Source organism: Nannospalax galili, unplaced genomic scaffold (genome assembly GCF_000622305.1).
Source record: "Nannospalax galili isolate Female #2095 unplaced genomic scaffold, S.galili_v1.0 scaffold1149, whole genome shotgun sequence".
Lineage (NCBI taxonomy): Eukaryota > Metazoa > Chordata > Mammalia > Rodentia > Spalacidae > Nannospalax > Nannospalax galili.
The window spans coordinates 1,163,004-1,175,278 of NW_008359817.1; the positions used below are offsets into that span (position 1 = coordinate 1,163,004).

A 12,275-nucleotide genomic window follows, 5' to 3' on the forward strand; every position below is an offset into this window, starting at 1 on the left:
CTAAGTCTTGTCACATAGCCAATTTCTACATTTATAGACGATTTCAGTAGCCTCTAAACTGAGGGTCTTTTTAAAAAAAATTTTATTTTTATTTTATGTGTATGTGTGTATTGCCTGCATGTAGGTAAGTGCACCCGTATCGTGCAATGCCTGCAGAGGTCAGAAGAGGCTGTCATATCCCTTGGAACTGGAGTTACAGACAGTTGTTAGCTGCCATGTGGGTGCTGGGGTTTGAACATGGGTCTTCTACAAGAACAGCCAGTGTTCTTAACCGCTGAGCTATCTCTCCAGCCCCCTAAACTGAGGGTCTTTTTGTTGCTGTTATTGTTGCTTTTGTTTTTTGAATCAGTATCTCATGTATATGCCTAATGCCCACAGAGGCTGGTAGAGGTCATTGGATCCCCTGGAACTGGATTTAGAAAATGTTGTGAGTGGCCTTGTGGATGCTGGGAACCAAACCTAGGTCCTCTGAAAGTGCAGCTAGTGCTTTTAGTGACCAAGTCATCCCTCCAGCCCTCATGTTTTATTTATTTTTATTTCATTTTTCTTATTATTTATGTGTGTTCATGTATGTTTGCTTGTCTGTATGTGGAGGACAGAGGTTGACAAAGTATCTTCTTCAATCAGTTCTCCATCTTATTTTTTGAGATGGGATCTCTCATTTAGTCTGTAGCTCACTGATTCAGTTAGACTGGCTGATGGCTTTTCGTGTGGGTGCTGGGGGTCCATTCTTATTCAGATCCTCATGTGTGTACTGTAAGCATTTTGCTAACTGAGGTATTTTCCTAACCCCTTCAATGACATTTTAAATACTGGTTTATTTTAGAAAATTTAAGTTAACTATTTCAATTCAAAGTGTCACACTTAAAAATAGCATTGATAATTATGTTTCCATTCTCTTAGCAATTCCTTTGAAAGTATAGCTTAAATTGGCAGCTACATGATTAAGTACAAAATAAAATCAAGGAAGGGAGGTACTGTGCTGGTGCCTTGTCAACAATACAGCAGCCATAGAACAATAGAATTATCTCAGATCCCCTTCAAAGTGGAGCCTCTATTAGGAGTTAATCCTGTCTGCTCTACAAATTCAAGGCACCTCAAACAGTAGATTGCCATCTTATTTGAGGTGATTCGTGATTTAAAGCTTGGAATCCTGGAATTTACGTGGTAAGTCTCAGTCAGTTGATGACTCTTAAACTCTTTATTTCAGTAGGGAATCCAAAGTACTGATAGGTTTATACTTTTTTTTTGGTCTTTTTGAGACACGGTCTCCCTGTAGCCCCAGCTGTCCTGGAACTCACTATGTAGACCAGGCTGACCCTGAACTCACAGAGATCTGCCTGCCTCTGCATCCCAAGTGCTGGGATTAAAGGCGTGCGCCACCACTCCTGGTGGTTTATACTTTTTATAGGCAATAGAAAAAGGGCATCCCAAAGCTCAACTGATTTGAAGGAACCTCTTAGATTTATATATATATATATGAGAGAGAGAGAGAGGTTTCCTTTTAGGAAATGGAGATGCCAGTTAAGATGTCTTTAGGGAAAACAGTAATGAAAACACGGGATTTTGAGGTTATGAGTAGTGATTAGTCATAACTCTAGAGCTGTCCAGTTTGTGCCAGTTGGCCTGTGTAATTAAAGCCTCCCTCTCACTTTAAAATATGCCAGTATATAATCTGTTGAATCAGTCATTTTAGTTTTAGGCTACAGTTTATATCTCTTAATGATTATTGAAATGTGGATGTCTTGAAAGACTCATGTATTAAACAGATTAGGATAGGGACATTTGCATACTTACATGTTGATTAGATTTATTTTTGAATGTTCCTTATATGAATAGCTCATGTTAGATAGCAAACATGCCTTTATTTGGAAGAAAATAATAATTTTTAAGTAGTAAAAGTAATGTAATTTCAATTTAGATAATTTTTGTTTCATCTGTTTTTGTACTTAGATTGAAACTCAAGGACATAAGTAGGGCACATGATTACCTATTTTGTCAGTGTTTGAGTCATGTATTTTACTCTTGTTGAATTATTCCATTTATCACTGATTTTTTTTATCATTTTAGATTTATTTTTGTGTTTTGAGACAGGGTCTTACTGTGTCATCTAAGCTGGCCTCAGATTTACTTCAGGCTTCCTGCCTCAGCCTCCTGAGTGCTGGGATCATAGGCACGTGCTACCATACCGGGCTCCAATCCTCCTTATTTAAAATTCTCTGCTGTGTGATACTATTGTCAAAACAGCTTTGTAACACTGGTGTTTGCATCTTTTTCGGTGCTTTATTCCTATTTTTTCTGTGTCTGTATGTTTCAAGTTTATGTCTTATGTACATCCTATTTTGTGTTCGTATTTTATTATCTAATCTGGCAAGTTTTTTTGTCTTTTCATTGGACTGTTTAGTTAATTTATATTTAATGTCATACAAATGTTGTAGACAAATGACAGGCCTCTCCCCCTTTTTTCTCTTTCTTTTATTTATCATCTCTTCTTTTTTTCTTTTTCTTGTTTTTTTCAGACAGTTCCATTTTCTCCTTCTACCCTGTGGGCCCTGAGCATCAAACTCAGGCTGTCAGCCTTGGTGGCAAGCACTTTTTCCTGCTGAACCATTTGGTGACCCTGTTTCTTTGTTTTTAGAGACAAGGCCTGTGTAGTGGGGCTGGTCTTGAACTTGCTATGAAGATGACCTTGAACTCCTGTCTCTACCACCCACTACTTGAATTATATATATACCACTACTCTTAGCAATAGTTCTCTTCTTAAATTTTCTTGTTTTTCAAGTGTTTTTATTAGTATATATTAATATACACATGGATTTTATTATGACCTTTTCATATATATGTACATAATATGTTTCAATCACATTTACCCCAAGAGCATGAGCAACTTACATGACTACACCACTGAAGAAAATATGCCTTCCTCAGCAACTGTTATCTGCATACAAATTTTCAGGGAGGGATAGGTCTGTGCAAGCTCTTCCCCCTTCCATGACAGGCAGTTGACAGGCCCAACTTTGTAGAGCTCTTGTGCAGGTAATCATAGTTCTTGTGAGTTCAAGAATGCATTCATGACCCAGCATGGTGATGCAGGCCTTTAATCCCAGAACTTGGGAAGAAGAGGCAGGCAGAGCTCTGTGAGATGGAGGTCAGCCTGGTCTACATGGCAAGTTCTAGGCCAGTTGGGGCTACAGGGAGACCATATCTCAAAAGACCAAAAAGAAAAAAAAAAAAATGCAGTGACCATGATTATGGTCATGTCATGATCCTCAAAGTCAGCATGTTCCACATGGCTCCCTGCTTTCCTCTGGCTCTACATTCTTTTCCCCACTTCTTCCTTGATAGTCACTGAGCTTTAGTGGGGTGGATTGTAGTATAAATTTCCCATTATGGCTACACATTGACCATATGAGTAGCTGTAGTCTTATTTTTTTTTTAAAGTTTTTGAGGAACCTCTATACTGAAAAGCTTTAATTTTGATAAAGTCTTAATTTATTCTTATGTTGCTTTTTGTATCATGCCAGTTCATTGCTAAATCCATGATCATGAAATTTTACTTCTATGTTTTCTTCTAAGATGATTTTGTAATTTTAGCTCTCATAATTAAGTCATTACCCATTTGGGGTTAACTTTTATATGGTATGCGTTTAGCCTCACTTTTTTGCATGTGAATTTCTAGTTTTCTCAATACCATTTGTTCAAGACCACTCTATTCCTTAGAATGTTCTTGGCACTTTTTTTCAAAAACCAATTGGCACCCCCCCTCCCAAACACAGTTACCAACTAGTTATATATATTTGAGTTCATTTTTGGGCTTTCTTTTTCTTCCTTTTTCTTTTTTTGCAGTACTGGGGATTGAATTTAGGGCCTCATGCATGCTGGGCAAGTACTCTGCCACTGTCTAATATCCTCTACCTTTTATTTCCTAGCTCTCAGTTCTGTTCCATTTGCCTGTATGTTCTTTTGCCTGTATCTTGCTGTTTTGATTATTCATGCTTTGGATTAATTTGTTAAACTGAGAAATATGATTCTTCCTTGTATTCTTTATGATGGTTTTGAGTATTTGGGGCTTCTTGCAATTTTGTTTAGATTTATGATTGGCTTTCCATTTCTGGGTTTATTGTTCTTTACTGCTAAGTAATACTGTATTGTATGACTTTAAGGCAGTTGGTTTATTCAGACTCTCATTGAGTATACTCTCCTGTTGATGGAGAATGAATTAGCACACGTATTTTATGCTCAGATCTTTTTTCTTTCTCACATTAATTTAGAATTTGGGACTTTTGTTTTTTTCAAATTCTGCCTTGAACGATTTATTTTTAAAAATATTTGTTGCTAAGGAACCAATGACTCTTATATTTCAGCTTTAGAAAATGAAGCATTTGCAAGGCACAGTATTCTCTGTTCATGATTTATACATGATATCAAGAAAGATCACACTTTGAAATTATTTTGCAAATAATTTACCCTCTTTCTTCACAGGTACCTTTTTTATCTCCTTTGGAAGGTCATATTTGTTTAAAAATAAGCTGTCAAGTGAATTCAGATGTTGAGGAGAAAGGTTTTCTAGTAAGTAACATCACCTATTCTTTATTGTCTTCTGTTTTCTATAGAAATGAAAGTCTATGTGATTAAGTGATAAATTGATTTTGTAACGATTTGTTACACACACCTCTAAGACATTCATTATGCTGATGTTAGAATAATAAGACACAAAAAATAATCCTTCCACTTAGAAGCTTTAAATTTTTAAGAATTACATTTATTTATTTTTTCATTTCTTTATTGTGTGTGTATGTGTGTCACATGCATGCTGCACACAATGTGTGTATGGAAGTCAGAGGACAACTTGCAGGAGTTAATTCTTTCCTTCTACCGTGTGGCCTCTAGGAATTGAACTTAGGTTGTGAGGCTTGGCAGTAAGCACCCTTACCCATAAGCCATTGTCCTAGTTTGTTCTTCATTGCAGTGACAAAATACTCTGACCACTACCAACTTGGGGAGGAAAGGGTTTATTTAGCTTACTTATCCCGGGTCACAGTTTCATCCAGGAGCCCAAGGTAGGAACTCAGGGCAGGAACCTGGAGGCAGGAGCTGGAGCACAGGCCATGGAGGAATGCTGGTTACTGGCTTGCTCCCCTGGCTCCTGCTCAGCCTGCTTTCTTATACAGCACAGGCCCACCTACCCAGGGGTGGCACCACTCACAGTGGGCTGCCCCCCCCCCCACCATTCATCAAGAAGATGCCCCTCAGACATGGCCACAGGCCAGTCCAGTAGAGGCAATTCCCCAATTGTGGCTCCCTCAACCCAGGTGTGTCAAGTTGACACTAAAGCTATCCAGCACAGCCATCTTGCCAGCTTAGGAGGAGCTTGTAAATTAGTAGGGAGAAAGTGAACTAGCAAGTACTAATAGTACATGATAGAAGAAATAGTAGGGCCATAGGTGTGAACGATAGAATACCTGTCTTGAGAGTGAATGGGAAGGGTTAAAGAAAGCTGCTAGAAATACTAACTTCTAAACTGCTAATTAAGTTATCAGGGGAAAGGAGAGAAGTACTACAGGTAACTAGAACATCTACACTAACCTGAAAATCTTTCCCTGTCTCACCCCTACACAGAGAGAAGGATGGCATACAGTGGTAGGTTTATTAGTCACTTTTCTGTTGCTGTGATAGACACACTGACCAAAGCAACTTATAGAAGGAAGAGTTTATTTAAGCTTATGGTTCCAAGGGGCAAGAGTCCATCATGGTGGGGAAGCCTGGCATCACAGGTGGCTGGATGAAGAGCAGAAGCTAAGCTCTCACATCTTCAATCAGGCATAGGAAGCAAGAGAGCAACTCAAGATCCCACAAGGCTTAAGAATTCTTTAAGCCCACCCCCAGTGATGTGCTTCCTCCAGCATGGCCACACCTTCTAAGACTTCCCAAAACAGTGCCACCAACTGGGGACAAAAATGTCCAAATACTTGGAGACTATGGGGGACATTTTCATTCAAAGCACTATAGTGGGTATTTCAAGATAGCTAGAGCCTGGGGACAGGGGCAGGAAATGAGGCAACTATGGTTAGAGAAATAGATTAAGTGTCTCAAAGACACTGGACTTCATTCTGCAGCCAGTGAGTGACTATTATAGGGCTTGCAGCAGAGGAGAACATCACATTTGGGATTTAGGATAGTCATTTTTGACTGATTTTTTTTTTTTTTTTTTTTGACTGTGGAAGGTGAACTAAAGAATTGCAAGCCTGAAAGACTGGTTGCAGACTGAGTCATTCCACATGAGAGGTGAGGGAGACCAGCAGTTGGGATGAGGGAAGGCCAGCATGGACAGATGAAGGGCAGATCCTAGTGATCTGTCTGTAGTCAGTGGGGCAGGAGAAGTCAGGACAGTGCTCAGATTGATCCTCCTGTGTACAAGCTGGGTGTCAGGGATGCTGCTGAAGAAAAAGTACTTTGGGGGAAAAAGCGAGCTTCCTCCTCCTTCTGGTACTTGGGTAGGAGTGGTGGGTTTCCTTCAACATTTTATAGTGAAAAACAGCAACCAGCCAGCAATGTTGACATCATTTTCCAATGAACACTCTTTGACTAACATCTAGATTTTATTGTTACCCTGTAATGTTTTTTTCACTATGATTGCTTTACCGCATATTGGCAATATAGCCACCCTCTAATCATTACTCAATCATTTTTATTTTTGTGGAAGAATTTCAAAGTATATTGTAGGTATTAGACATTTTCCCCTAAAATTTAAGTACCTGTTTCCTTTGTTTTACTAAATGTATATACCTCTGTGACCGTGACCCAGATTTCCATTAAGATAAAGACTGTTAAATCACCCCAAAGTTAATTCATGCCTCTTCCTAGTTAATTCCCACCTAAAGTGGAACATTTTAATGAGTTAGGAATTAGCTGTTTCTTCTCTTTCTCTTTCTCTTTCTCTTTCTCTTTCTCTTTCTCTTTCTCCCTCCCTCCTTTCTTATTTATTTATTTATTTATATATTTAATGTGTGTATTATGTATGTGTTCATGTGCACGTGTGCACACATAGAGGGCAGAAGTCAGCCTTTACTGTCAATCAATTCCCAGTGGTATGAGTTAGGGTTTAAACAACTGGAATTGTGGATACTGAGAGATATATTTCAAAGATCCGAGTTTGGAACTTGTGATGGATAGCTTTAGTGTCAACTTGACACACCTGGGTTGAGGGAGCCTCAGTTGGGGAATTGCCTCTATTGGACTGGCCTGTGGCCATGTCTGAAGGGCATCTTCTTGATGAGTGATGTGGGAGGGCCCAGCCCACTGTGGGTGGTGCCACCCCTGGGCAGGTGGGCCTGTGTTGCATAAGAAAGCAGGCTGAGCGGGCTCCAAGGGAGCAAGCCTGTAAGCAGCGTTCCTCCATGGCCTGTGCTCCAGCTCCTGCCTCCAGGTTCCTGCCCTGAGTTCCTACCTTGGGCTCCCTGATGAACTGCGACCTGGGAGATGTAAGACAAATAAACCCTTTCCTCCCCAAGTTGGTACTGGTCAGAGTGTTTTGTCACAGCAATGAAGAAACAAACTAGGACAGAACTCAAAATAGTTCTTTCGGTTGTGATAAAGGTTTGGCTGTCTACAGCACAGCAATAGTAATAGAATCCTAGAACAAGTAAGCTTAGCTTATTGGAGGAATATTAACCTGTGAAGAACAGGCCAAAGGAGCGAAATCCTCAGAAGCAACAGTATGAAATGAAGTGGAGAATTTAATGTCCTATGAACAGAAATGGAAAGAGCGAGTGATCAAAGTTAGATAGGGATTTATGTGGTTCCTGCCTTGAGATCAGCTCTTGGAAACCAAGTTCCTCAACAAAGGGGTAAAGAGGGAAGACTATAGTACTTGTAGAGGAGTGTAGCCTGAGAGGATCTTGTCCACATTTCAAGGATTTTATCCACACTTTATTAACACGGGAGAAACTTGTGCCTTTTTTTTGTGAGGTTGAAGGTAGAGGCCATGGGGACATGAACTAGGATAATTCATGGAGCAAGGCCACAGAGAGAGGGTGAAGAAATTAACCCAAGCCATAGTTCACAGGATTGATCTTTGCAGAGTTGTATTTTAACATTCTCAGAGAAGGGTTTGCATATGGAATGCATAGGGGAGTATGACAATCTAATTGGTTTTCTCTGCTACCTCACAATTTGAATGATACAAGGGTGTTGCTGATCGTTTTGCAGTTGCTGTCAGAAGTACAGAGAGGGGAGCTAGGTTATAAGAAAGCCCAGTAGCCTAGGTGAGTCAGACTTAGAGATCTATGAACATATTTTCCCTTCCTTCTTAGTTTTATTCACATGTAAGTCCAGCAGGTGGCACTAGATATTCTTGGAAAGGTTTTGTTTAATAAATTTCTTGAAAGATGGATTATCTGCTGACCTTTGACACCTTTAACAGCTGAGAGTGTTGTAGCAGCTGGTTCATTTGCATTTAATCTCAGACCTATTTAATTTGAGCAGTACTCTTAAGTAGTGGGATAGATCTCTCTCTTCAAGTTCCCCACCCATAAAAATGTCATAAGAGCAGGTCAGAACTACCTGACATGACTTTTGTCCATGCTTAAATAATACCTTTAATTATCCTAGCCCTCTATTCAAAGCAACCCTCTTCAAAAAACCCTCCCATAAAACCAAAGTTGTGTAATTGGAATGAAAGTTGCTTGGTTCAGATTCCTATCCTGCTGTGCCAGGGCCAGTGATTAGATTAAGCCCTCCTCCAGAGAGACTGATACCTGGTTCTCAGATGGTGCCAGTCCAGTTTGGACTTGGCTGATAAACAGCATGGTGGGAGGGCAGCTTGCCTTCCAGTTTGTCCTTGTGATGATATTATCACTAAATTTCCCAACTCTTGATTTCCTTAACTATAAAGGTGAGTAAGCTGTTCCTTCTTCTCTGATTATAATAGGTCATAATAATAACACTTGGTATTATTCTTATCCATCAAAGTTTTGCCTGTGTATTGCCTTGGGGCTGTTATGATGTAAAAGGCAAGCGTAGGTACAGGCGGGAGCTGGTGAGGCATCTATACCAATTTGCTTTCTTTAGACTGAATAACAGAATTCCCTTTTCCTTGGTTGCGAGCAGTGTTGCTCAAAAAACATGTACTGAGGAAAGAAGAGAAGCTAAGGGAAGAGAAAAAGGGTCAGAGGAAACATGGTTAGAAAAATGTAATTAATTAAGCTCATAAATTTTAGGTTTCAATTGATCATGGATGTGTTTCCTCTTATACAAAATGGCTTTCCTCCATGGCCAGATATTGCACTCCTAACCCACCTTTGGAAATTTACATAACTAGTGAATCGAGAAGAATGTGTATTTTATTGTCACAGAGTTGCTGTAAGGGTGAGTTGAGGTAGTATTTTTTAAAATGTGCCTACAGTGACACGTCTCACAAGAATCAAATAGTACTAATTTCTAATTAGCTCCCTAAAAAATCAGAAAAGACAGAGCTGCGATGTGAAGGTAGAAGAGCCTTCTGCGGTCGAGTGGAGGCTTGGCTTCTCTGCACCAGGGGAAGGCTCCCTGGCTATTCTTACAGACTTCTGTAGTCACAGGTCGTCTACTTACGTAGTGGCTGGCTGCTTTTGTGCTTCAGCAGGAAGCTGAATATTTAGGCCAGAAAGCACAGAGGCCATAAAGTCTGAGATACTGTAGTTTCTGGCGCTTTAGAGAAAAAGGCCACCAACGCCTGAGCTATCTTATTTTCTTATTTTCCTCGCTTTTTTCTTCAGTGTAAAAGTTCTTAAATGAACCTTTTAAAATTAAAAATTAGAACTATTTGCAAATTAGGACTCTGTTTTGACTACAACTAAAAAACAGTGGGAAATTGCCCCCTGCTTCTACTCTGTTTCAATGGAAGCACTTCCACAGGAAAAAATCCAAATGTTCTGCTCTTGTCTGTAACTACTGCCACATCCACTGTAGAATGTCATTACATTCCTAAGGTCTTGTTCATCAAAGACTTGGCTGTAGGGAGATGCTTCTTCCCAGTGTGCTTGCTAAGACCAGCAGCTCTGACTTGGATCACAGTAATCAATCCATTGAAATCCACGATCGAAATCAACTCCTCCTAATCATCTAGAAAATGTTTTCATGAATAAACATTGAATAGCAGCCTTCTATATGAAGATAGGTCTAACTCAATATTCTGTCATTAGTGTTTTTATCTTATGAGACGTGATCTTCTGATCATTTTCTACCCCACTTGAGGCTTGTCTCTGTTTTGTGGGGAACCTTTAGGGATACCATGTTTTTGAGAAGACTGAAATTAGATACAGATTTTATTTGGGGTGATGATCTAGAGGTTTCTAAATACATTTCTGATATGAATAATCTGACTTTCATAACTGAGGTAAAAGATACAATAAAATCATACAAATAGATTTTTCACATAAACTATCACAGCATATGGAAGTTTAACATACAGAGTTAGCACTTCATTGTTGGAAGATTTTTCTGTAAGTTTCTAAAGTCAGCATTTCAATTGCCTTTTCCAGACCATATTTGAAGATGTTAGTGGTTTTGGTGCCTGGCATCGAAGATGGTGTGTTCTCTCTGGAAACTGTATCTCTTATTGGACTTACCCAGATGATGAGAGGCGAAAGGTAATTTACACAGCTTTCACAATTAGTGAAACTCTTAATGGGCTTTTTCTTCATGCAAATGATCCCTTGTTCCCACCCCTTATAGTCTCTGTATGCATTTACTGAACCATTGAGATGTAATCAGGCATGGTGATGCATACCTTTAATCCTAGCAACTTGGAAGGCAGAGGCAGGTGGATCTCGGTGAGTTCAAGGCCAGCCTGGTCTACATAGTGAGTTCCAGGTTAGCCAGGGCTACATAGCAAGATCCTATCTTAAAAAGGTAAAACAAGGCCAGGTCTGGTGGCACATGCCTTTAATACCAGCATTCAGGAGGCAGAGGCAAGTGGATTTTTGTGAGATTGAGGCCAGTCTGATCTACATAGTGAGTTCCAGGACAGCTGGACTATGGGAGACCCCATTAAAAAAAAAAAACAAACCCTAAAACCATAACAAAGGTGTTCTTGTTACAGGCTGTGTGTGTGTGTGTGTGTTTAAATTCCATAACCTATACATTCCTTATGATTTGACCTCAAGCCAGGCGTGGTGGTGCACGCCTGTAGTCCTAGCACTTGGGAGGCAGAGGCAGGTGGATCTCTGTGAGTTCAAGTCCAGCCTGGTCTACATAGCGAGTTCCGGGACAGCTGGGGCTACAGGGAGACCCTGCTTCAAAAAGACAAAACAAAACAAAAACCATTCTTTAAGGTATATATTTTCCTCTCTTTTCTCTTGAAATGTTTCATAATATTTTTGTTGACATTTTTAGTTATTAAATTTGATATTTTATTAGCTAATTTACGTACATCTCAGGTAAACCAGTGATGGAAAATGAACCACAGGAATACAATGATTTTAGATTTGTTTGTAAAACTTCATAGGATTTTGTATAAAAAATTCTATTTTTTAATGAAAAATATGTAATTTCCAAGCGGAAAAAAATTAGGAATAAACAGGATTAGGAAGGAAAATCATCTATAACAGATAATAGATATCCATATTTTGGTTGGGTACCCACCCACAGTTAAAGAAAAATATAATAGTTGCTATATAACCAGTTATGAAACTTTTCCTTTGCCTTCTTACTACCATCTTCCCAACCAGTGCTAGAGAATGAACCCAGAGCTTTGTATTTTGTACACTTGTTAAGGCAAGTGTTCTTTTTTTTAAAAAAAAAATTTATTTATTATTTTTATTTTGTGTTTATGAATGTATTGCCTGCATGTATGTGAGTGCACCCGTGTCGTGCAATGCCGTGGAAGTCAGAAGAGGGCTTAGGATTCTCCTGGAACTGGAGTTAAGGACAGTTCATAGCTACCATGTGGGTGCTGGGAATCAAACCTGGGTCCTCCGCAAGAGCAACCAGCACTCTTAACCGCTGGGCCATCTCTCCAGCCCAAGATCCCCAAACTCTTATGAATCTTTTTCAAACACAAACAAGCACTTTTTATAATTAATTTGCATTTGATAACATATCCATATGTTTCCAAATCAGTAGGTTTGTCTATAATGTTGTTTAAATTACATGACATTGTAGTCATTAAAATTACTATTTTGGGGCTGGGGAGATGGCTCAGCAGTTAAGAGCACTGACTGTTCTTGCAGAGGACCCAGGTTCGACTCCCAGCACCCACATGGCAGCTAACAACTATCGGTAACTCCAGTTCCCGG

General features: G+C 39.5%; 1 protein-coding gene across 1 annotated transcript in view; it reads left to right on the forward strand.

The window, feature by feature from the left end:
• Anln (anillin actin binding protein) overlaps positions 1 to 12,275 on the forward strand; it is a 90,698-nt gene that overhangs the window by 58,448 nt on the left and 19,975 nt on the right. The window contains 2 exon segments of the mRNA XM_029558980.1: positions 4,483 to 4,569; positions 10,521 to 10,628. Coding sequence (XP_029414840.1) covers positions 4,483 to 4,569; positions 10,521 to 10,628 — 195 coding nt within the window.